General features: G+C 35.6%; 1 protein-coding gene across 1 annotated transcript in view; it reads right to left on the bottom strand.

Annotated features, from left to right (window-relative positions):
- CDC73 (cell division cycle 73) overlaps positions 1–27,779 on the bottom strand; it is a 119,142-nt gene that overhangs the window by 8,353 nt on the left and 83,010 nt on the right. The window contains exons 11-15 of the mRNA XM_049807727.1: positions 14,234–14,291; positions 11,110–11,145; positions 10,642–10,729; positions 3,017–3,178; positions 975–1,075 (exon numbers count right to left, since the gene is read on the bottom strand). Of these exons, the coding sequence (XP_049663684.1) occupies positions 975–1,075; positions 3,017–3,178; positions 10,642–10,729; positions 11,110–11,145; positions 14,234–14,291 (445 nt within the window). The remainder of the gene's footprint in view (positions 1–974; positions 1,076–3,016; positions 3,179–10,641; positions 10,730–11,109; positions 11,146–14,233; positions 14,292–27,779) is intronic.

The following is a 27,779-nucleotide window of genomic DNA, read 5'->3' as shown; positions in this document are numbered from 1 at the left end:
TCCTTACCAAACTAGCATTCTCTTTCTGCATTCTGCCTCACATACCAAATATGTGCACACATAAAAATTGATCAAACTTGTTTCCCCATCACACTGACTGGAAGATGACAGACTGAACTAAGTCTTTTGGCTTGGTTTTCTTTTTTTTTCTGTGTGTGTGCATTGGTTTGTTTTTTTTTTTTTTTTTTTTTTTTTTTTTTGGTTTTTTTTTTTTTGGGGGGGGGGGGGGGTGTTGGTGTTTTTTCTTTTTTTTTTAAAACCTGTAGCTCAGAAACTACTGGACACTATAAAAAAGCCCATTTTCTAAGGCAGCTTTACAATGAAGCAACAGAGACCAGAAGCTGACAGTTGCTTAAATATTATCGCACAACCTACAGTCAGAAGAGTGAACTGTGTGAGAAAAGTACAGTGGTGCAGTGTGTCTCAAAGCATACCAGGCATAATTGTGATAACTCAAAAAACCTGTTCACATCTATACAGTGATAACAACTAGCTCACAACTTAAAAGTATTTGTATCTTATTAAACTTCCAAGTTTTTGTCAGACACCAGATCATATTTGTAAAGCTTTCTTAGTCAAATACTAGGTGATCAATCCTCTGTTCAAAGTAGTAATGAAATGAGAAGACAGACTGTAAATCTGTTATCTATGAAGTGTTGTAATATACATTGCCTTTTCACCTTTTTTTAGAAGTTTGGAAAATAAATTTATACACTAGTTATTTCTGAGCTTCTTGTAAAGATAACAGCTTTGAGAAGATTTCCATGAGCTTCCACAGGACAGAATAGAACAATTGCGGAGGGCACATAAGTATCTGCCATCTGTACAAAGACCTAAGCCCCTGTCTTCTCAACCACCTGAGTCCAACAGCACTTTGGCAGTACTTCGCCATAAGCATAAACACCCCATAAAAAACCCCAAACAGAATAACAAACCCCAAAACACTTAAAAACAAAACATACAAACCCCCTTACTTTTTGCAAAGATATCAACAGGCGATCCATCAGGCAAGAGCCAAGGCCAGCCTTTGAACTGCCAAGCAGGACCCTGTACAAACACTGCCACCACACGATCCCTACGAACACAGAAAGAGACAGACACATTGATGGCCCCAAACATTTAAATTGCATGCTTTCTTAAACAGGCAATATACCTTAGCATAGTTTCTTATTTTACTAACAGCAGTATAGCACATTGAACAATTACACCTCCAGCACAACTGCTTTTTCCTGTTAAGAAAAAAAAAAAAAAAAAAAAAAAAAAAAAAAAAAAAAAGAAAAAAGATATTTTTCTGGACTTTTAGCTCCATCCCTTTGCAAAATGCAGCTCAGTTTCCCATGTTAGGTTCATAAGAAGTTGAACAGTGTTTCTTTCTGGTCATTATTACTTTGCTTTTAAAAAGTGCTCCAACCTTTCAGAGATAATCTTCTATGAATAATGTAAACTGAGATGCATCAATTTAAAAGCCTTTATTCTGAATACAGTTAACTTCTATTCTAAAAATTTATTAGAAGAGACAGCTGATAAATTTCTGCAAAGTGCATCATTTATTGTGAGGGTATGTAACCATTACCTGCAGTCTAAGAAAATAAATTTGTGATTAAGATGAAGCTTTTACATAAATAAAATGAAAAAACCCAACACATTTGAGAACAAATGACCTCCCACATATGGTCTATCTTATTCTTGAATATTTACATCGTCCAACTATGGTTCCTACCTACTACAACAAATAATTACCTCCCTAATATAATCCCCGAATTTAACTCATTGTAAAGTCTACCAAATCCCAAATGGAAGAGATTAATCAAGGTGGAGTTTTGGGGTCTTTTTTGTTTGTTTTTTTTTAAAGGACAGACTAAAGCTTTACCATTTAAAATGGTGTTACAGGTTTTGTAATGGCTAACAGTAAAAACCAAACCAAAAAAAACCCACCCCCACAGCAGCAACATGTTAATTTCTAGATACTAATATCTGACTCCCCCTTGGATAAAAACAAACTAAAAGAACCACCTCACTTCATCTCTTTGGTCAGAAGCACTTTAGGATCCATTTCAGACGGTTCATAAAGGTTTGATCATTAAACATTAAGTTCTATTTGATATTTAGAATTTCAAACCCATGGATTTCTGACTAGTTCAAGTTCTCAACAGAAAGAACAATTAATTTAGGAACAGAACTTTTTTAAAATATTCCTTTCCATTAAAATCTACTTTGGAAGTTACTAAATCACCAAAAATGTCATCGTGTGTGTCTAAAATCTTCACACTTATGAGGAAGAAATAAAATTTTTGCCTAATTCATTACATCAAATAACAAAAATATGTTTCTCCAGAATTTTCCTGCTCACAGAAAAATATGTTTTCATAGCATCGAAGAATGGGCTACAGACAAATTAATCTTTCCAGCTTTTTCTTAGAAGTAAAAGCTATCTATGATTTTTTTCCCCAGCTGGGGCTCTCCCTTCAGAAGTAATCTTCTACCATTGAATCCAATTTAATGAATCTGGTTCAATACTGAAAACATAGTTCAGTCTTTACTGTCTGATGTTCTTGCTTTCTTTCTTAAACTATTAAAAAAGTTAGAATGTCACATGTTGAAGGCCTGTAAACACATCTTCCCAACACACTCTCATTCGGAAAACACAAAAGAAAGCAGGATTTTTCTCTCAGCTCATGATTCAGTGACTTGCACACTACACTATCACGAACCAGAAAATTTATATGAGTATTCCTGTTTGAATTTCTGCAACATTTCTGGCAAACCTATAAAAATAAAATTAGTTGTGCTGCTCACACTGTTAGAATGTAGAGTGCTGTGATTTCTTAAGACCTTTTAAATAGTTTAGTTTCATATTATTTTCACCTGCAGAAAAGACTCCTTCACAGTTAACAATCCCATCCATTCTTACATCTGTATCTTCACATTTAAGTGAATTTAGTAGCATTTTATTGGTCCCCTCCAAATTCTGCATTCTCCTGGTTAAGAAATTTTGTAAAGGAGAAATCTCTTTTACCAGTCTTGTGGCATAAGTTTCAGAGGTTGGTCTACTACTCGATAAGGTACAGTAACGCTGACTGTAGTTCCCCCAGGCTGCATCTGATCCTTCCTTCTCTGTATTAGAGTTTCATTCTCTCGTTGACAGCCTTGCTTCTTCTTCTCATCTGATGGTACAAACCTTGGGGAATAAAAAAACATTCAGTAGACAAAAGCAATTTATTTGATATAATCAGCAGGAAAAGTAGCAACTTTATCAAAACATTGCATTATTGGCAACAGTCACTGAAGCCATCTCATTTTCACTATGCCAAATGTCTATCACTACTCATTCAGAACAGCAAAAAATATAAGAATAATATTTAATAAGCCCTTATGATAAAAACAGTTGTACTAAGAGGTCTTCTGCCTCTCAAAACTACAGTCTGACCTGTTCTCATACATTTGTGGCACTCCCCGCTGACCCTACCCAACCATTTGCAGATAAGGAGCCAGATCACAACCCGCTAAATGGCTATAACTCATTATTTTTAGTGATCAAAGGTAACATGAGGAAGCTTGGGCACTAAGAAACAATTGCTTCCTGGAGCAAATTTTAGAGCTCTTGCTCTTGGAGCCATCAGAATTATATTTTTTGATGAAAGCTGGGATTTTTGGTCAAAAGGTTTTTGAGTGAGGTTTTATTTTTTTGGATGACAGTGATTTTACGTTATCAATGACTCGTCTGGTTACTACGATGTATGATACGACAACTCTACAACTTTTTTTTTTCCCCGAAATGGCTTCTCAGATAGATTAAGTGCTCAGAAAATAAGGATGATGTGATCCTCATGTCTTATGTGATATCTGTATGACACAAATAAATGCTTAAGATGCAAAGTTCCCCAAATGAATTACAGATCTTTTGCTTTTAAGTGGGGGGCTGAAATATAAACAAACAAAATTCCATTTCAAGAGTCTCTTCTTTATGGCAATAATAAAATAACACACACAGAACAGTTCTCAAAATTGGCATCAGAAATGTGAGAGTAGCGTGAGCCTTTTTAATGACGAATCTCAGAGGGTTTTGTCAAAAGGAAAGATAAACAAAATCATGCATGTTATAGAACTAAAACTGCATCACAGAAAGGTGAGCCGGTGTGACCAGTAACACCTGCTAGGCCAGCAACAGAGCAGAGCTCAGACCTATGTTCTCCTAATATTCTATACAGAACCACAGAGCTGCACTACTAACACTGTTTGCCCTTACATTTCTTTTCTAAAACTTCTGATAAAAAGAAATACTGTTTCACTTAACTGCAAAAGTTCTCACCAGTATTGGTGCTACATTTTAAAAACATAGTACTCTACATAATTGTTAAGATTTCTCTTCATTATAGTACAGGCGGGGCTTTTTAAAAGTTCACTACATTTTTCAGGTAAGTTGTTTGCACCATTTCCATTTGTTCTCTTCAACCTATTTCTGTTTGAATACTAAAAAACAATTTGATTGTCGTTAAACAACAAGACTGCACTTTCTATTGCTGGAAAAATAGAAAAAAAGGAATGAAAAATGAAATATGAGGAAAAACTCATTATTCAGTCAACTTGAAAATACTAGTTTCTGCTGACATCTTATATCCAATGAGAAGATGGCATTGGGGGGGGGACGGGGACACGACCTAACAAAAAACAAGTTTTAAGGCAGCACATGGAAACTGTCAATAAACCTTCAAGCAAAACTATTTTACTTTGCTAACATAAATAAACAGACGAAGCCCCCCTATACTCTTCATGATTTAACAGTATTTCAAAAACAGAAAGTCACAATGAATTTCTGAAGTGTGCGTCCAAACACATATAACTGCACCGGAAAATTAAAAAACCCCAAACTGCAAAAGACTATGAATTGTGCATTAAAGTTGACTAGTATTGCAAATACAGAAAAAGCATTACAGATGTTAAATGATAAGCTACAAATTAAATTATACTTATCTGTTTAGTACATGTAAGACACCACCATTCTAAAGAAAATACAGACAGAAAAGCTATACAGGATACACTGGGAAAAAGTACACTTAGGCCGCCTAGAATATTATAAAAAAAGTTAAGACAGTCATTTCACCAATAATTGAAGTAATTACAAACCAGTTAATATCAACACATATATCAACCGCAACCGACTGGCACATACAACTGCGTGCTACACACAGAAGCATTCAACAGTTCTACTTTGGAAAAAGCTACTAAACATGACATCAGAATTAAGTATTTCTAGTCAAGTTGATAATTTAAAAACTCAAAAGTGAGGTACAACTTTAATCATGAGCATACCTAATGGCCTGTCCTGCCAACATGTTGTAGGCTTGGCTTTGCCAATACTAACTGATAGGAAACTGTATTTTATAACTTAAAATGAGGATTTGCTTGAGCTTTTAAGAACACCATTCATGAGTCTCTCCTCACCCATCAGAATTAAGGAATCTCAGCTGGAAAGATAGAAATAAAATGGTTTTTGTTTTTTGTTTTTTTTTAATAACTTTAAAAAATTACAAAAAAATCCTCCTCGAATATCTCCTACCCAAGTGGCAAGGTCTATATGAAAAGCCAGGATCACCTAAAAAGGTGGAGTGCTTGAAAAGAATTTCTTTATTACATGTCCCATGTAAATGAGAACAAACTCTTACAGAATATGTAAATAAAATCTAGCCATATGTATGTTACAGTGATAATCAAATATTCATATGAACAGCAATCTAAAAGGTCACATTTTCAATTTAATTTGTAATGTGAGGAAGGAAACATATTTTAAATGGAAACAGGAAACCTAGCCACCCCAGGCCAAATTAGACAAGAAACGATACTGCTATTCTACAGTCTTAATTTCACCACTGTATCCGAGGCCCCTCAATTTGGCTGGAACAGGCATTCTCAATTCCACTTCTAGCTTTAAATGTTTCTGTGTTTAAGAATTCATTTCAACACTAGTTAATTGACAGTTTCTCTCCATTTTGGCTAGAAACTGCGTTAACCGCCATCAAGGCACCATTCGGTTGTGCCTTAGTTACGCATCTTCTAGACAACAGCTCCAGTTTTATTTACTGCAAAAATCTGAACATTTTTGAACACATTTCTCCAAGAGAGAACATAAAATATCTTATCTGAATTTTCCAAAGGAAAGAATATCAATGAGCAGATTCACACAGAACAGTAGAGAAGATAACTGTCATAAAAAAAGCACTGAAGGAAAGGCTTACATATATGTACACAGAGTACAGGAATAAATGACAGCTTACAGAAAGTTTATGAAATATATCCTTGTATTTCCAGGAACCATTGATTCAGTAAGTATAATAAAAGCTACGTGCTCAAGAACTGAGAATCAGTAGAAATTACTGTATGACTACAGATATAATTATGGCTTACTCCCTTGCTACCTGGACATAAAAGACAAGCATAAGAAATCTAAGTATTAAAGAAATCACCAAAACCCCCATCTTCTCTTGAGATTTGCCACAATGCTATAGTGGGTGGCTTAACTACACATTTGACCTTGACACCTTTTTAATCATCCAACACACTAGGAATCTATTCTGAAAACTGACTGTGCCAGAGCTTACAATTTTTGTTGCTTCTCCAGATTACTATTCCCTAGTAAAAAATAATAATAAAAAAAAATCTGTATCAACTTAGAATCCATTTTTATACCTCTACTAAGAAATTATTAGCACTCCATTCTCTTGCTGTTAATTGCCAAAATCATTATCCACACAAAAACTGGTGCACAGTCATTTTACAAAGACAGCAGGTCCCTGTCCCAAGGTGACAGGCAAGCAATTGAACAAGATCAAATGATGGGAGGTAACTGGTAAGGTACTATCCACTGAACTGCCAGAGCTGCTCATGTCTAAGCTCTAAACTCATATCAAGTGCTAGCATTAACTTTAAAACACTTTTACTGAGGTCAGGTCAGTACTTTCTGGCCCCCAATTCAGGCATACTGAAAAATGCATGGACAGAGAATAAGGCAACTCTAATGCAGGACAGTAACTGAGATCATTGTAATATACATTTGATTGTGTTTAGAATTGGAGACTTATTTTTACAACCCTCTCAATATTTTTGTTAGATTACAATATCACCTGTTTTTGCAAGAGAACAAAGCTTTTTTTTTCCCTGTAATACATCATCCCTGAATCTTTCAGATAGTTTGCTTGATATCAAAGCTGGATAAATCCCAGTGAGTTGCCTGGCCACATATGGTGAAACACATAATGAGTAAAAGCATCATCATACTAAAAATACATAATCATAATCTAATCATTTACATCTGCCTGGTGTAATTCCTGCCTTGTTTTTGTTCCATGTAAAGCAGAAGCATTGCCTCTGAAAAGCCTAGCTTCAGATATTCTCAAATACTTAGTCTGGAAAGCCAGATTTTACACAATAATTGTAATATTCAGTGTTGCATTCAGATATTGAATAAGAATAAAGTGTATTATATGAAATATTTTTTAAGAAGCTTCACAGTATACCATGACATATTGCAGTTCTGATTTTAATTGAAATGGTATCTTTTTAGTATTTTAGAAACTCTTCTTTTTATCTTATACTTGAATCCTTAGAAAAATAACTTTCAAAAAAAGGTTATCAAGAATATTTGCATATTATACAGCATATGAATTATATATATTACAATTATATACAGAAATGTCCCCCTACAAAAACTAAGTTGCAACAAATACACCTAACAGACAAATCAGATATCTTAAAAAAAAAAAATCTTAAACCATTAATATGCTTCTGGTTTATCATTATATATGCATATATATACTCATGATAGCATTCCTGCTTTCCTCATTCTCTACCTCAAAAGAAAGCATAACATTAGTGATGAATTAAAGATGCTAAGCATCATATAAATGTCAGCCAAATTTGGCAAGAAAAACAACACCAACATACTATGAAGCTATGAAAAGGCTTACTAAAAACGTTGGTATAATTAGTAAGTTTCTTTCAGTCCTTGACAATTGAATTTAATGCCTACCATAGTACTGGATGAATACTATCCTGTTTATTTTACAACAAACAACCTAAAATATCTGTCAATGATACCACAATTACTTTTTCTCACATCCAAAGTGACAATGCATTGCAGTCCACTTACTTGTAAAAAAACCCAAACATCCAGCACCCTAGACAAAAACTATCCTAGAAGACAGGAATTCCCAGCTATGACTGTTAAGTTTTAAGTGGTTTGATCTCCCATTACAATTACAGCTTTGTTCCTTGTTTTGTTTAGAGAAAGATTTAAATGGAAGGAATAGCAAAAGTTGGTTTTATTTATGAAACCCAAATACTCATTCTTTATTATCACACACTTCATAGAATCGTGCTGCCTCAGGTATCAGGCATGTAAGAAAGCTGCCCTGTAAACAGCCCGAGTATCACAGCTTCCATACTGTAACAGTCCTGGGGGCCTCATTCTCCCGGGGTTCTCCTACATTTCTTAGCAGTCTCCCCTGCAACAGCTTTTACTCTTCCAGCTCCAAAAGTCCCTTCTCCTTGTGCTGTCATTGATGTACTCTGATGGCTAATACAAGCAGACTGATTACCTCTATAAAAACAAGAAATTCAAGTCTACCTGCACCTTCCTCAACAGGGGTAAGGGAGGGAGTATTAATCTGGATATGTCTTTTCTATCTGGACAATATTTCTTTATTCCAAAACTTGTGGCAATGGGATATGTCTTCCAAATCTCTTCTCTTCTGTCAATTTTAGCTGAAAGTGGGGAATGAGTTAAAGGCGGCAGTGACTTAGAGGCAGAAATTAGATAAGTCTTCTTTCCTTGGAAAACCATCACATATCTATCAATCACACTCTACATCAAGGCTAGTTCTACACTCTGCATACCTGAACAGTAAAAACAAACCCCGCAGCCATTCCTAAACAAAGTACTTGCATAAATTTGAATGAAAAAAAAAAAAATACAGGCCAGGTGGCGTATTTCCTAGAAGCGTGCTAGAACTGTCATGGCTAAATTAATATTTTGCTCTTCTAAATTCTGCTATTGCACTTCTGATTCATTAACATACCTTGCTTCTTCAGTTTGTCTTTCACACTTGTTAAGTACATCAGTGTCCTCCTTTCAACCCTTAAACATAATTTCATTTTTTCCTGGATCGTGTTCTTTGCACTCTAACGATCAGCATCCTCTTGGGGCAGATCTTGAGAAGTTAACTGTAGCTCTACCCCAGTGGAGCTGAAAACAGTGCAAGACTCCTAGCACATACATACTTAGACATGACATATTGGTGCTTTATTCCATCATAGGTATTCCTGTACCAGAAAGTCACAAATGACATAGATGTAAAATCCAGGACTTGTAGTGGTGATATTTTTTCTTAAACGAAAAAACCCCACATAAACAAGCAACACTCTGTCAACACAATACTATCAGTCCAGTTACTGCTTGCACATTAAGCTATAACGTTAAAAGCCAGACTTATCTCTGATTAAATATTTTGGAAGAAGCACCAAGAGTCCAATACGTTTACTGCATCTTTGATGATATATGGCAGTAGTCTAGAAACTAGAAATAGCTGGAGATCAGAAGGCATCTGGTATCTCACAGCAGTTTTAAAAAATTCTAGGGCAACTCCAGTGAAAGCTGTAGGACCACAATAAGGACAGCCTATTTTTGAAGAAAAGCAGCGTATAGTCGCATAAAGGACAAGCAAAATGCCGAGGTGGAAGAAAGAAGAGCTCCCCCCTTTTTTCAACACACCATTGCAGACCATCTGTAACAGTGTATTTCTCTGTAAAAAAGACTGCCTGTTTCAGAAAAATTAACTGGTATTAACCGATAGGCAACTCTAAATACCATGATCTGTTGGACAAGCAGAAAAATGGGGGTTTTTGTGGTTTGTTTTTTGGGGGTTATCTTTGTTTTACCATAACAGTGAATTTTACCTTATCACAAAGAAGGTAATTTGCAGTGTTGATTGCATTCAGCCATAATGAATTAAACCTTAGAATCAGATGTGTGATGCAATAAACAAGTTTTAGCAACTCATTAATTCCCTGAATGAATTTGCATCAATACTTAATGACAATGCTTTATTCTTATTTTTGTTATATGTGAACTTTAAAAGAATTCTTTATTTACACAACCAGCTGACCTGCTCAGCTGATACAGTCATTTATTTAGATAGAACAGAGGCTAACCTCCGGTCACCTTCCCCTTTACAGTAACTGTGGTTGTTTCCCAAAATCTTTTCTGAGCTCCATGAGCACATTGCCCTTGCTCATCTTCTCTAAGTCTTCTTCCATTGTAAGGGTTCATTGATCGGTTGCACAGGTGTGCATGTATGTTATGCAAAAGAAAACCACTATAGACATTATAAACATTAAGTACTGTAAGACTTCCTTATCAATCTGCCCATTTGGCCCACAGGTCACAACTGTGCAAAAGCTCTGAAAAGAAGTTTTCGCTTTTTTCCTGCTATTCAAGAGGCATTAATTTCTTTTATACTCTGGTTTGTAAAACTAGCTTATCGTGAGACAGTAGATACTCCCTCTTGCTTAATTACTAGTTTGGTACTAGTATACCTTCATATCTGAAAACAGTTTTTTTTATACAGCATGTTCTAATCAGCTACTTACTTCAGATCTTGCAGAAGGTCCTTTGCATTAAGCATCGTTATTAAAGAGGTCGTGGCTGCTGGAATAATGATTATGGGAGTTCGAGACCCTGGAGAGATAATACAGTCACATTTGCCTGTTGGTTTTTTTTTTGTTGTTGTTGTGTTTTTTGTTGTTGTGTCCCCCGTCCCCTTTTTCATTAAAGGAACTGTACATAAAATGAAAACTCTTGCTTAACAGATCAAAATCATGGAAAAATATTCAAGGAAAACTGTAGTCAATCTTTTCTAAACTGAGTTTTTCGTTCACCAAAAAAGCGTACCCCTGTATCAGGACTCTCTAAATATGGGTAGGACCCATATTTAGCAAAACAGAATGCTGTCTGCATTCCACTGCTTGTTTATATTATTGCTTGTGGTTCCAGCAAAAGATAGAGTGGACACAATTCACACAAAAATGAAAAGGATCATGTAACTAAAATTGACTTGCCTTTTTTCTGGTTTGGAGGTGGTCTTGCTTGAGAAACTGAGAAAAAAACAGAAAATATGGCAGAATGACTAAAACATAAATACAAACATCATTTTAAGGCAACATTTCAATGTTTTTAGTTGCAGGAGTGAACAGAGAAGAGTCACACTATCATCATTAGATCATTTACACAGATGCAATACACGAAGTTGAAGAAGAGATTTATAATTTGGGTCTCAGTATTCAGAAGACAAACAGCTTTTGACAGTCTGAAACATGTTAGGACATGAGTCAATCTCTCCTAATTTTACTTGAACTAGTCATCCCTCTCCACCCTCCTCAAAAGGTCAGCGCACTATAGCATTGACAAAAATTGCCAGCAATCTTGAAAAAAACTGCTTGTAGATCTTAAGTTCAATTGGGCTGAACCAACAGGAAGACTGTTGCATAACAAACTAACCTTTACAGACCCTCACCTTTTCATTAATAGTTATTACTGTACACAGTATCTGTAGGATTTAGCTATCCTTAACACATACAGAACTCTCAACAATCAAAATCTGAATTTAAGGCTTACTCCAGTTAATTTTTGATTGCAGTTTGAGTTACATAGCCTCTTTGGGTGCCAGAAACAGTGAAACTTGACAGATACGGTAGCACTCAAGAAAAAAACAAAACCAAAAAAACACCAGAAAACCCCCACCAAACAAAAAAAACCCACAAACCCACAACAAAAAACCCCAAACCACCAAACAAAAAAAAAAACAAACCAAAACCCACACAAAGAAAAAAATACTGGCCAGATAGAAAAGAAAGAATTCCCCCTACCCCCTCCAATAAAATGTTTCCACTTCAGTCTTCCAAGTTGTGACCTCCTCAATATGGGAGATTATTCAGTCCGAAGTTGGAAAAACCTGTTTCTTCACTTTGGTGCTATTACTGAATAACCTGGCTTCCTCCAAATAGACATTTTATAGTTCAGTTTTCAGGAGTCCTAGCTTAAGGAAAGAACTGTTGTGCCTGATAATTTTTATCACATGTGTTTATCTTAATTCACAAAATCAGAAATGGCGAGTACTAGAAAGATTGATGCAGACTAACTCAAGTCTCAAGTGCTACTATGCAAAACAAATTTCATTAATTGACTTCCAATTTCATAGCACCAACTTGTTCATGTTTATTTATGACCAACTGTTTCAGAAACTTCCTAGAACAGTATATTCACAACACATAGTTGCCACTGTTGAAAAATTGAGACCATATCCTTAATTATCTCTTCCTGACAGTGTCAAATGCACAGATATAATTGGCAACACTATATTTAACTACATGAACTTTACCTACCCAGTGATTTTTTTCTTTCTTTCTTTTTTTTTTTAAATCTACGCATCTCCTTAATGTAAAAATGTTCCTGAAATACATGGCAACGTTAGCTGATTCTCCCCCACCCCCCAGGAGAGGGAATGGGGAGCATCTTTAAGAAATTTGATAGCTGTACCAAGCCAGGTTAGTAGAAAAGTTGGTACTGCAGAAAGATGCAGAAAAAAACCCCTTAAATTAAAAGCACATCTCAAATATTTTTTCAAATCAGTATTGTACAAATGTTTTGTCCAATTCAACTAACACTTATATGCACAGCAGCAGCATCCTGGAAATTGCACATTTTAAATACTTTGACTGCTAAGAACAGAGCAACTGATTTTTTTGAAAGTTCCAAACCCCAAAATATCCTAGAACAGGCAGAAAGAGAAATATTTTTTTTTAAATTATAAATGAAGCAGCATATACTTTTTTCACACTATACCTCTCTTCAGTTTATAATATAGAGGCAACATAATGGATTAGATTGGCCTTAGAGAACTACAATATCAGTATAACCTACACAATGTACAAAAAATACACTTCTGACAGTTAATGTCCATGAAGTCACAGCTAGCAGTAGGGACCTGTGACAACTCAGACTTCTGTTCTTGCCACTACTACCCTTTCCATACTGCTGTCAACTCCATTGCATTATTATGCTTAATAGGGCTAGTGAGATAAGTATGACAGGTAGCATGACCTTTCTAGTACCAAAAAAACAAACAGAAGAATCTGTGCACAACAGCATTTAGGTGTGCTGAGAATATTCAGTATTAGAATAGATTTTTGGGGAAGAATCATTTTTACAATATTAAGTCTTAGCATTAAATCCTACTAATAAATCTCAAGGAATTCGCAAGTCACTCGCTGAAAGCATTTAGTAGTCTCCACAAGAATATACAGTACTCCAGCACTACTTCTAGAAAAAGTCTATTAATTTTAAAAGGTAGCTTTTTTTCCCCCAAAAACCTGTAATGTCTGCTTTCCAATACCTTCATAACAACTATAACCATAATCTTGTTCTTGCATAACACTTTTCACTTGAGACTTACATCCATCAAACCAGAAATTCTCTTAGTACATAAGCCAGGTGCAGATATGCACATAGCTGTTTGGAAACACTGATCCTCTCATACACTGTCTGTACTCTTACACTCTTTTAAACACTCTAAGTGTTTCTCATTAAAACAAAACACAAGTACCTGTATCATTCTGTCTTTGAATCTCAATTTGAGATTCAATCTGACATACAAAATTCACTTGGTAGCTAAAGTCTACTAACTGGGAATTAAAAAGTCAGTTGAAGATTCTGGCCCCATTACAAAAACCTGATGTGCCAAGAAGTATGAAGAAATAATGATAACACATTCAGCGAAAGACTTATTTCTGATATATTCATAATAGAAGTAATAATATATCTCTTTTTGAGATTAGCTTTTATATTTAGGTTGTTTCTCCTTTGAGCATTAACCAGCTCTTATTATGGATTTGAGCTGGCATTTGTGAACTACCAAGTCAACAACCAAGAAGTTTGTCACTTTTTAATTTCACTAGCGTGTCATTTCAATGGGCTAACTGTGCAACACACTGAAGAGAATGAACCCAAGCCCCATGGTATAATATTAACCAAAAAGTTATGTGTTACTTCCAATACATATGCAGTTAAAGGCGACAAATAAACAAATCCCACTTCATTCTTCAGCTAACTAAAGTGTTAAATAGTACTTCTTTGAAACTCATACTTATTTGTAACAGAAGCACAAGTGATAGTAGTCTACCTTACCTGGTCGTGGTACAGGCTGTGCTGCTGGAGTTTGTGTTTTTCGAGCAGAAGCACCTTCCTTTTAAAAGACAGAAGAGGTAACATTAATAGCTGGCCTTCTTGTCATGTACACAGGTTTTTTAAATGAACACAGAGCTACAGAGGGTATCATGAAAATGAGGCCAACACCTTTCCACTAAAGGGAAGAAAGAAAATAGTGAAAATATTCAAAACTCTTTACAGATTCTGTTTCAGACTTGGTGACGATAGACAACCTCGTAAGCTTTTACAGGTTTACATTTTAACTATCAAATGCCAATCAAACTTTTTTCTATATTCAAAGAAACCTTTTCTATTTATAGTATTGTTTCATTTTACCTATGATCACTTTCACCAAGGGTTAGTAACTTAAATGTAAGCAATTGGCTACAGAAATTTCAAAACAACATCTGCCTATGCTCTGGATGGAAAACTAGGATCAAGAAACTGCAATGCATTCCTGCCTTGAAGAGTTTTAGTGCCCAGAAATAGCACACTCATGATAATTAGTTCTGCTCATGCCTTATCCAATTACCTTAATGTAACAACAAAAGACATGCACTACTATTTATTCTTGTTAACTCTGCAGAGTCAACACACCAGGTAAGAGAACAGTGAGGTCACACGTCTGGTCCCAAAGCAACAATGAATTCCTGCAAGAACAAATTCTGTTCTCAGTTACTGCTGTGAAACCTCACTGAACAAAACGTGTATTACTAACAATCTTACTAACACTGAAAAAAAGGCTAATATATTCCAGCCACTTTAGTTTGCGAGGCTGACAGAAAACCTTTTCACACAAAGCCATGAATTCTATCTAAAAATTACTTAAATGCTATATGAAGCATATCCTAAAACTGTGAGACACTCAGAAAGTTCAGAAACCACTCTGGGAAAAACCTGTTGGAAAGGACTCCAATATGGCATTATCACATTTGTATGTCCATGCATAAATAACAATATGTTTTGTAATTCAAAATAAAAAAACCTAATGAGCAGAGGACTACACACAAGCAGCCTCAAGTTCCATGATTTAAATAACACTTAGAGCAACTGCTTTCAAGTTTCCACCGTGAAAGTTAAAACTGTTTTTATCTCAAGAACTGTGAAGTACAAATAGAAGAGATCACTTGACAAGCCCTTAGAAAACACAAATTTACTCCAAATGTCTCTTCCTTGAGCTTTAGTCAAAGCCACCCATGTTTACTTACTACAGGCTGGAGCTGACATTTGGTACAGCACGCAGCTTTCATAACTTTTACAGTCAGCAACCTCCTATTAATCTTCAGTGTAAGGATTTTAACCCTGCATTGCAAGAAATGGATTATTCCCAAATTTTGCTGTACTCTTTTCTGATTATTAAAATACCAACATCTATGTAGGGCACTTGAGTCAGTAACTGTTATTTTAAGACTTACTTTTTTAGTATCTGAGAAAAGGTATTTTTGCCCATGTCTTTTCACAAAAACTACTCAGAAAGTGATAAAAATTAAAATACCACATTCTAAAAGAAAAGCAGCAGGAAAGGCTGACTACCTTTGAGAAAAGCTTTGTGACTGAGAAACAGCAGTTCTTTGAAACAACATCACCTTTCTTTTAACCAAGAAAGTGGAAATGAAACATTTTGTATTCGTTTCTATAGACAAGTGTCATTTTCTGTGTGAAAAGACTGTTCCTGTGGTGCACTAATTACACATTTTGAAGAAACACCAAGAATTCTCCCATAATATCTCCTTAAATTCACAGCATTTTATGAAATGGAAAGAAAAACATCAAGCTAAAGAAACATCACTTCCTGCAATGCTACGTTTCAAGTTTCTAAATCCAATTCAGTTTGGATGCTTAACTATTACTGTCTGCAGTCCCACACATCCACTCCTCTTTCCTCCCCTACAGAATCAGTAATGCAACTTTTGTGCCTCCCCTTCCACTTATTCAGTGCCTTCAATGTCTCAAAGAGATCCTGTAGTCCTATGGCAGCTGCAACAAAGGGAGGGAACCTGAAGCTGGTTTAGAGATTCTAGAGTTTTTAGAAATTCTTGGTTAAGAATTATAACCAAATTATAACCATAGCTTTGCTTTGGTTTCCATATGACTTGTGCTTGTGATTTCTCCTCTTCACCAAAATGCCCATAAAGCACCAGAATACACATAGAATCAAGCCTAACAAAATAACTGGCAAATTATCTATTTCGGAGTTTTTCATAATTTCCTCTGAATAGTCTTCTCTACAGTGATTAACTCGAAACTTTGTGCAGAAGCCTAAAACAAAAAGGCAGGGCTTTGAGAACATTGCAGCTGAAACAAAAAAAAACAACAACCCCAAAACAACAACAACAAGCAGCACATAAAAAAAAAACACCCCAAGAAAATATCTGATTAATGGTAGGAAATAAATTCATTTAAATGAGTAGGTACAAAAGATAGTTACTCCTTCCATGCCTATGACCTTCTATCTGTAAGAACAATTTATGCAAATCAATAATGATGGAGGTCACAGCTCTTAGTTCTGTAAATCACTGTCTTAGACTGTGATAATTTCATGGATGAACCTCTGCTCACACCTCCTGATATTCTGGCATCTTAGCACAGAAGCTCAGTTATTACCTACAGAAGGCATAACATGTAGTGTTCGTAATTGATTTACATATCTCTCTATGATTATCAGTGACCTAATCTCCACTTCCTACTACGTAAAAAACTGCAGACAATGTAGGAAAAGAAGCTCTGATCAATATTTTAACAACACATTTCTTAAATGGTTTGTAAGGAGAGAAGTATACTATTTAGATGAGGAAAAAACAAAAGGACAGAGCAGTGATGGTTGGCAAGATACACTAAGTGGAGAAGAAAGCCTGCTTTCAATAAAGAAGTCATTGGCAGGATAATTCTGCTAACATTTCACATTGTCCTGAAAACAAAAGATGCCAAGTTTAGATACAGAATTAATGCTTTTCAAAAGCATTCAAATAGGAAAAACTTATATCTCTATGACAACACACTGATTTATGATACAAGCTCTGTTTACAAGGCAGGTATAACCACAGAGAACTATGTGCTAGGACTTCTCCCAGACGAAAAGAAAATAGATGACAGGGTAAACTTCATAGCTGGTTCATTCAACTACAAAAGGTAAGTGCTGCTGGCAATTCATGCCCCTTGTAAAGACAGTAGCTTATTTCTCAGTGAGCACACAGCTATTTCAAATGTTAAGTTTTTAATGTAGAAGTTACTCTTAAGTAACTAGCACACTGCAAATTCAAACTCCAGTTAGGGAAGCTTTTGTTTGGGCAGCTGTACCCTAAGCATCAGAAGAAGCAGAAATCACTGTTTAGTTATTTAAAGAACATTCATTTCCTCAAAATTTCTGAACACTTCACAGTTTTGCTCGAAGATGACATACCTAATTCTTATGCATAAGCTGTATGAGACTGTTAAGGAGTATATTATGAATATTCATAAGTTGAAACTAATTTAGTAACAAAACCATGTAATTTGAAAAATACAAATCTTAAGACAACCACTTAACATCATATTTTAATCAAAACCATATTACTTTTAGTTGTGGTTTACCATAGAAGGTTATATGTAGTTTGCTTATAATTTACATTAAATACATGAGTGTTTAACCATTCAGAAGCAACAACCTGACATAGAATGAAATCAGGAAAACAGATACTAAAAGCTTCATACCTTCCTAGATTTCAATGCATCATCTACAGATACACCGCTGTATATACTTTTCAGTGGAATTCATTCCATTTAAGTAGTAATGTTTCCTATCATATTAGACATTTACAAAATCCCTGCTCAAAACCTGTTTTTGTTTTAGTGTATGCTTTCTGCTATTTAGCATTGTCCTACCTAAACACCTAAAAATACTGGTTTGCAAACCAAAGCATGAATGGAAAACAGGTTAGTACATGTGAAAAAAAAAAACCACCAGAAAATCAAGATTCCCACTTAATAGTAAAACAATGAATAAAAAACCTCACATCCTGAAGGACAACTGACTTCTATTATTGTACACCCTGGAAATCAAGCTTTGAGTGTGTTCTTTTCTTCCCTCATTCCTTCATACAATTTCTACGTTTGTCTTAAAAATTTCAGACACTGCTATGTGCTCTGATATGTTTTGTGAGTGTAAACTATGTTTACAATAATAAGAAGCTTTAGGTCTATTGCTAAAGTCCCTTAAATTTGTACATTCTGTATACAGCTTACTTCACATCTTTCCTTTGACATGTGCTTTAATTTTCCCTTCTCTGCTTCTACATTATACAGGCAAGTTGCAATGTATTATGAAGATGCGAATTGTTTTGGACAGATTCTTACCACACTTGTCTGTCCTCCAATAGATTGCATCCTCAATCCGTTTTTAATGTAACAAGTTCAACAACTTTTAAAAGATCTATTACTTGCAACAGTAAATCTGAGATACTGCATCTACACAGACAAAAAAACCTTATCTAACAGAAAAGTAAACTATGGTCAATCTATAGTTTTATTTAGTTATCCAACAGTGGGTGGTGATGTTGGTTTGGTTTTTGGTTTTTTTTTTTTTTTTTTTTTTAAAAGCTTCTAAAACCTTCTGTAGTGCCTGTTAACCTTTTTAATTAAAAAATAAATCTGTCATTCTTTGTGTTAATTTGCAAAAACCACCAATTACCAATATTCATCTGATACCAGGACCCAACTAGTATTTTTCTAGATTTTAGAAAAAAAAATACAGGTATTTTAGATACCTAGTACTTTTCTTAAGTCTAAATGAACATTAACATCCATAGTGAAGTTTCTTCCACTCATTTCACAGAATGGAATCAGAAATTGCCTGAACATAAACTCATGCTATGTTTTAGGAAATGAACCCTCGTGTTTTAAGCAGTAGAACATGATATATTGGTAGAATTTTTTCTTGGAGGCACGTTTCATACACCCACTAGTTTACTCTCTTGAAGCATAAAAAAAAGCTATTAAAAGTTTCCTATTGTGGTTTCGCAAGGTACAAATAATAGAAGGAAAAACCCCCTCTATTTCATTGCACATTCACTATCCCAACTGGTTTCTATACAGAGATCCACACAGTCTGGAATATTTTGACCTTTTAAAAAATGTTAAGAGCAACGGCTAGAATTGACAATTTGATGCCATCTTGTGGCTTTTTTAATTTAGTAAATTTAATTTCTATCCTCTTCCTTTATAACATTTAAATTGGTACAAGATCTTTACCCATAAATCTAAAAATTATTAGGCAGCTTGCAGTATTGAACCTTTGAAAATTCTAGTTAAGCCACCCTAAAGAACTAGGGCAAAATCTAAAACTACTGCATAGTTAAAAAGAATATTATTTTTCTAGAAATTAAATCTTGTGTACATTGATGTATGACAAACAGCCAAAACAATGGGATGACTTCAAAAACAGGTATCTAACAAATGGTCCAGATGCCCTACTTCAAGCTTGATAGAAACAACTATCTATTTCATATAAACAGCTTGGATTCTGAAAACATAGGGCTTTGCTCTAAAAATTTAAAGCCCTTACAAGCCCTGAGGGGGGAAGGGAGGAAGAGTATATCTTCCAAAGAACCGAGCAAAATAATCCAACTGAGTTGCTCTGCCTCTGCAGTCTTCCTAATAATTCTTCGATTTCTGTTCGTATCAAGAAAATTTTAATAATATTTGAACTTTAACTAGTGTTTCACATAATTTTATTTACACATGAAACTGGTAGAGCTTATTTGAATACCTCTATGCACACAAATCTGCATATGCAGTCCCCCAAGACAGATATTTAAATAATAAATTGCAAGCTATTAATTGCCTTCCTAATTTTAAACTATGCTGTAAAAAAAAAATAAATAGAATTTGATAACAGGATCTTAACTATTGTGCAAATACTGCTAATACCACAGTGATTTTGACTTCTAATGCTTGTAATACTAATAAAAAGGTCATTTCTACTGTTTACAGTTTCAACTTCCTTATATTCTAGAAAAGAGAGTAGGGTTTTAAGTAGAATTAAAAGTATTTTTGTAGAATGAATTTAAAAAGGGGAAAAGTTTACCATTATTTATCAAAGGCTTCTGATACCAACTGCCTAAGGAAATAACACCATAGCTTCACTATTTCCTACTTCAACAACTAAAAAACCTTATGTGACAAGACAAAAGGGATTAGTCAAAATTATAATTCATATTTATTTCAAAATACAAAATTGCTTGTACTGAAGTTCATGTCTCATCAAGCATAGTTTGAAGAAAAATACCAATGGAAGACTGCCAATCCTCATATTCAGTTGCAAGGAAGAAACCTCGATGCCCACCTTCTTACAAAGATAAGGCAAATTTCATCATAGTTTTCAAAATACTGTTAAAGTTAGTACTTATAACAAATTTCGCAAGCGTAAGGAAATCGGATACAGACAGTCTCTTCTGAATGAGTACAGCATTACAATGATGGAGGAGAGGGAGAAAGGAGAATCAAGGGAGGGTGGCAGATGCTGATGCCATCAAGGGACTAACTGAAACTTAGAAATACTAATACTCGTTATTCCACAGCATTCAAATTAAACTTTTGTTTACAAATCTGGTCCTTTATTAATCCATTACAGAATTAAAACAAGATTACTCAAATTCTGGAATTCTGACACTGTAAAATGTAATAAAGAACAGGACTGATGGCTTCTTCAGTAGCAGGTTAGGCCTGGAGATCAGTTTCATTGGAAGACATGAAAAATGCTCACTGCAATTTCTTGTTCGTTACAACCAGATTAAAAGAAGTTCATTTTAAACATGGAAAAATACGACTGCATTAACTAGACTGCTTATAAATAGCTTAGGCAATATTCTGGTTCTGCAAAGAAAAATTGTTCTAAGCAACACAAATCACAACTGAATCTAAATGAATATTGTAGTGACTAGTGATCAATTAGGGACAAAAACCCCATGTGAATATGCTAAAATAATAATAAAAATGACTGGAGATGCTTTTGGAAAGAGTTAATCAAAGCATCAATTACTGAGATGCCTTAAAACTTTAATATTACCCCTAAAGCTAAGATTTCAAAACATTCCTGAACAGTCTTCATGAAGTATGCTACAGCTCCTCCCATCTTTATCCTTGCACAAAATATCATTAAAATCAAGATCTTAGTCTTGAATTTAATTCACTCATGTAATTTCAAACTATTGCTATTGAAATAGCAATCTTGAGCTATGGAGCTATTATTGAGGAATGTTCGTGACTAAGCCAAATTAAACATGTAAGCACTTCCATTTTTCCTGGGAAAAGCTGTTTTCATCAAAAAACAGCTACTCTTAATCCTGAGAAAACTCCAGAGGTTTTGTTTGTTTTAAAAATAAAGGCCTGTCTATAATATAGCTACCTATATTTAAATGACTCATTCCCTTGGACTGAGTGAAAAGACAGAAGCAGACATCACTAAAACATTGTTTTTGCTTAGAATCCTTTCCCTTTGGGTTAATTATCTGAGCAGCCTCACGCATATTAGTTAGCAATGGGTAAGATTTTTGGCACAATTTGAGAGTAAAAGGATTGTTTCATCTTTCTCAAAAGTCAGGTGCAAAGGTTTATACACTACTGGTTTTCTGTATACTAAGATCAGAATGTGCCACATCAATTCAGTAGAACTAGAATTTGCATAATTATGAATTTACTACAATTTGCTAATGTTTTAGTCTCCAACTTTCAACTTCACACATTCGTGAATCTCTAGTTTCAATACTACCTGTAACCACAAGTATCAGTCACTCATATGAAGTGGGTTTTCACCAGAAACATCACAAAATATGGGACTCAAACAATTCATTTGCATAAAAGCACTGCTGACATGCAAACTCTAAACATACATAGAAAAGCACTGTTTTTCTATTCAGATCCTGCTTTGGAAATGCTATTCAAGGGTACAGCCACATGTACATTAAAGAAAATCTTGCTCAGTACAGAGCAATGGGAAGATCCCACTTACCACCTGCAGTCAGTGAGCAATAAATTTGCAGAGGAAAAGGCTTAAAAGTCGTCAGAAAGGTTCCTTTGCAACTTCTGGAAAGACGCATGAAATGTTTTGTGTGTGAAGAATATTTTCAAGAGCTCTGCAGGTGCCTAAATGAATGCAGATGTATCCTTAACTTCTGCGTGAATATTTTTCCAAAAATCCCAAACTGAACCAAGACCCAAGCAACTGATTAACTGTGATGCTGTTCAGCACCTCAGTGCAACAGAAACTGATGAGGCTCTTTGCAGGCTCCCCTTGGTTATACTGAATCCTGTTGCTAGAACAGGAGATGCTGCAATATTAGAATTCTAATACATAGGAAGCTATTAAAGATCTTGGGGTTTTTTCATGATTGCTTGTTCAACAAACTATCCAGCACTTTTCCCCCAGTTGTACTTCATCCTGATGTGATCTCCTCTCCTTTCTATTCACTGAAAAGAAGTTTTAATACTATTCTTCCATACCTGTCCTGGGTTTGACTGGAATAGAGTTAGTTTTCTTCCTAGTAGCTGGCATAGTGCTGTGTTTTGGATTCACTATGAGAATAATGTTAACAACACACCGATGTTTTAGTTGTTGCTGAGCAGTACTTACATTAAGTCAAGGACATTTCAGCCTCTCATACTGCCCTGCCAGTGAGGAGGCTGGGGTTGCACAACCAGCTGGGAGGGGACATAGCCAGGACAGCTGAACCCAACTGGCCAAAGGGATATTCCAAACCATATGACCTCATGCTTAACAATAAAACTGGCATGAGTTGGCCAGGGGATGGCAGCCCACTGCTTAGGGACTGGCTGGGCTGCCGTCAGCAGGCAGTGAGCAATTGCATTGTGCATCACTTGTCTTGTATATTTTTTTATCATTATTATTATTTTTCCTTCCTTTTCTGTCCTATTAAACTGTCTTTATCTCAACCCACAAATTTTATCTTTTTTCCATTCTCTCCCCAATCCCACTGCAGCGGGAGTGAGCAAATGGCTGTGTGGTGTTTAGCTGCCTGCCGGGTTAAACCCCAACAGTACCTTCCCAGCTTTTGGAATCCTATCACTATGGTTATATATTACGTTATGTTACAAGAAAAAATAATTATCAAGGGTGGTCATGGCCAGAGAGATGAAAGCAATTTTCCGAGTAATCACCTTGGAAGACTTAAAACATCAGGAGAAAATCCTGCAACTCTCTTCCTTGAGGAGCCAATGCACAAAACTGAACAGTGGAGTGATGAACTCTTAGTTGTTTGTGTTGTCTAGAAAAGTAACTGCTGAGTTCAAAACCAGCATATGAGCTTTTTCAGGATCAAAAGCTTTAGCTACAGCTATCATAAATTGTAATAAAGAAGCCAAGAGATAAGAGGGCTTGAGCAATGACAGTAATGATTGTAAGAATACACTGAACTATAACCATTTTGACATGGAAAGGTCTATTTTGAACTGTCACAGGCCAGGGAAAAGTGTACAAAAATGTTCTATCGCAGATTGTCTTACACTCAAGCCTTTCTCCTTTACAGAATAACAGATAATCTACTATGCAACTTTAGCTGCAAAAGAGTAGGTGGTTTTTTTAAACTGCAAAAGGTGATGATCTTGAGGCCTGTTATAACTGGACCAAGCTGCTAGTAATACTAAAGTACAGATCTGTGCAAACAGTTGAGTAATATTGGTAATGAAATTTATGTTATATCAAATTTTCTTAACTTTTTGTATCTCTTTACTTTGTGAGTTGTATCCTAAGACACCCCAAGACAGTCTTGCTGGACACCCACTTGCTTCACTGGCTACAGCAAAGTCAAGTGATAGCAACTCTATATATAGGAAATAAAGTACTATAAGGTGGGGGAAAAAAAAGTTTATTTATACCAGTTATCTGTGCCATTTGCAAATGCAGTAGTAATCCTCCAGCATAACATCTGTTAAAGCCCTCATATCAACAAACTGTCCATTGAGACAGAGCAGACTGACTATCTTGGGTGCTGGTGATAAAAATAATTGACAAAATATTGAGACACAAGAGATCTGTACAACATCAGACAAGCAAGTATGACACAGAACAGTAATTTACTGCAAAAACTTCTGAGTTTACTCCAGCATGGAAGTCTTATGATTTCTGGACTTGCATATGCTGCAGTTATCCAAGCACTGTAATTTCCCCAAACTGGGAGGAGTAGACATTTTAATCTGTTTACAAGATAACTAGAATACTGTCTTCTAAACATTTGTCCTGCCCCAGCTGCATAAGTTCACAGGTTTGTTTCGATTGTCATATTAAAAAAAAATAATAATTATCAAAGACTGGAAATTAACCAAAGTAACACCATATTCACAAAAAAAACCCCAGATTTTTTCCTGCTCTTACTCTACAGATCTTGTCCTGCTCTTACTCTACTGATCTTATTGCTTTAACTCATTTTAAAAAACAGACTGAAGAGAAGAAAATGCATTGTGCACCATAAGGATGGGAAATGAGTCAGATCAGGATGCAAACAAAGGTTTTTGGTGGATGGTGGTGGGAGGAGGATGGGTGAACAGGCTTTTTTGTTTGCTTTTTAACACTGGCTAAGCACCCTTATCATAATGGCAGCAAAAGGTACCATTTATCCATGGCAAGAATGCAAATTCAGTCATCTCCCCCTTTGTCAAATGTCTAATTTAAGCCTTACATTTACAGTTTGCATGATCAGAAAACCCTGTGAAACGTTTGGGAAGCACTACACATAAACACAGCATTAATTCAAGATTAAAATGCATGGGAACAGCAACAAAAACTTCAAAGCTTTTTGCAATAAAAGCACCTCTAGCCAGGGGGATGGGACACCACATACTCGCGATACTGCTAGCCCAGATTCTGTTTCCCACCTCCTTTATTCATATGCAACAATGTAACGGTCTGTGTCAACAGGCTGATAACATGTTCAGAGGAACTCATCTACACTGAGTTTTGAAAATCACAAGAAGCTGGGAAATCTGACAAATAACAATCTGTCCCCAAACACAAAGTTATCTGTCACCCTGTGACTAAACTTTTATTTCACTAAAAATACTAAATCTGAGAGCAACCAACTATTTTGAACAGACACAAAATACCTTACATTTTCAATGTACAGGCTTGCTATATGGTGCCATATGAAAAAGCACTATTTGGAAAACTATTATGACTGAAGCCAACATTTCATTGCAATGTTTCTTTCTGCCTGGTGATTTGATACACTTGTATCAAGTAAAACAAGATTTCAGTAGCTTTAACTTCAAAGACAAGACCTCTATTACTGGATCAAAATGTTTACATTCAGATTTCAACAAAATAAACAGCTCCTTGGAAACATCTTCCCACATTTTAAGTCAGGGCATAGAGGCAATCTGGGATTCAAAAGAATATACATACAAACTTCAAGAACCAAGCCTATGAAGTTCATAAGCAGTGTATGAATAGTAACTCAATCTTACTATTAAACTTGCGGAGCTGCATAGCTTCTAGCTTCCCATGCTTTATATACATAATACAGTAAAACATCATGGAAAAAACCCTGTGTTCTTCAGTATCCTCAAGTGGCTGCTCCCACCACTACAAAAATTCATCACAACATACCTTTCTCAGCACAACAGTCTGAAGGCTGAGCGTTTCCAAAACTTAAAATAATAGCATCCCACTTATACCAGTCACAGTAGCTCTGACAAACTGTCCTTTAGTCTACCTAGACCTTCTCCTTGGACTGCCTTATATAAAAGTTTCACACAGACCCATCATAATAAAACACCTAGAATAAAACTGCAATGATTTTGGTACTGTTATATGCCATTTATGGTCCTGTTCTCCAATTTTCTCTCCCTCCAGCTTTCCCAGTGAGATCAATTGCACTACACACTTTTCACTGTAGAATTCTCATTCCAGAACTCTGTTTTAATTAAAATACAATTTTGTTAACAATTATGAAGGAGCAATCAAATTAGACCAAAGCATTCCTCCCCCTGCCTTCTCCAAGAAATATCTTCTCAGTGTAACTAGGTAACTCTGAAAGGCCTGAAGCTTCCCTCCCTAAGTACAGATGTAAACAGATTAAAAAGTTGAAATGTTTTGCAGGGATCACTACTACACAGCACTAAATCACACTACTGTACATGTGTCACGGTTTAACGCCAGCCAGCAACTAAGCACCATGCAGCCGCTCACTCACTCCCCCCGCACCCAGTGGGATGGGGGACAAAATCGGGAAAAGAAGTAAAACTCATGGGTTGAGATAAGAACGGTTTAATAGAACAGAAAAGAAGACACCAATAATGATAAGGATAACACTAATAAAATTACAACAGCAATGATAAAAGGATTGGAATGTACAAATGATGCGCAGTGCAATTGCTCACCACCCGCCGACCAACACCCAGCTAGTCCCCAAGCGGCAATCCCCCGCCCCCACTCCCCAGTTCCTATACTAGATGTGATGTCACATGGTATGGAACACCCCGTTGGCCACTTTGGGTCAGGTGCCCTGGCTGTGTCCTGTGCCAACTTCTTGTGCCCCTCCAGCTTTCTTGCTGGCTGGGCATGACAAGCTGAAAAAGCCTTGACTTTAGACTAAACACTACTGAGCAACAACTGAAATGTTTTCAGTGTTATCAACATTCTTCACATACTGAACTCAAAACATAGCACTGTACCAGCTAGGAAGAGAATTAACTCTATCCCAGCTAAAACCAGGACAATGTGTCAGCAGAAACAGCCAGGAAGCCACCTGAACCCAAAATATGGCATTTCCTAGATTAAGCCTTTCTATTTATCCAACAGATTCCAAGATTAAAAAAACCAAAACAACTAATAATCCCCCAAACACCCAACACCTGCTTTGTACCCAAAGAGCAAATAGACAGTGTACTGTTAAACTTCCAGTTGTCTTCATATAATCGTGTTCTAAAAGCCTGGCTCTTTGACAAAAGTTATACAGCTTTTTGATAGGGTTGTTTTACCTCAAAAAGAAATCACGTATGTGAATCAAGCAACAGAATCACAATATTAATCATCACATAACAAAGTCACCTGGGACGAGAAGTATTTTAGTCACAGATCATAGATTCATATGTTGAAGACAAACAATAGAAGAATATATACCATATTTTCATCATAGCAACAATGCCTTCTCCTTGTGTTCTTCTTGACAAATATTTAGGTTGAAAGAATTGCCTTCAGAATTTTTTGTGCTAGCATCCATGCAACAGAACTTGTGCATTATTGCTATAATATTATATAGATTATAGATTATAATAGATTATGCAAACTGCTATTGGTATTTGTATCCTGAATAAACATATCATTCATACCACCCCACTGTAGAATATAAAAGCCAATGATGTTATATGCCTACATCAAAAACTAACTGCAATGGCAATAAATCATGCAGTAAGTTAAAATACAGGAAAAATTCTGGCTGTATCACACAAAAGGAATTTTTCCATTTGGCCTTCTGCCTCTACTTTCAGCTTCCTTTGGCATTATATCTAAATTCCCCATTATTCTTCTCTCTTTAGT

This window comes from Accipiter gentilis, chromosome 8 (assembly GCF_929443795.1).
Source record: "Accipiter gentilis chromosome 8, bAccGen1.1, whole genome shotgun sequence".
Taxonomy (NCBI): Eukaryota; Metazoa; Chordata; class Aves; order Accipitriformes; family Accipitridae; genus Astur; species Astur gentilis.
Note: the sequence above shows the minus strand (reverse complement) of the source record. Positions and strands in the feature narration are given on the sequence as shown.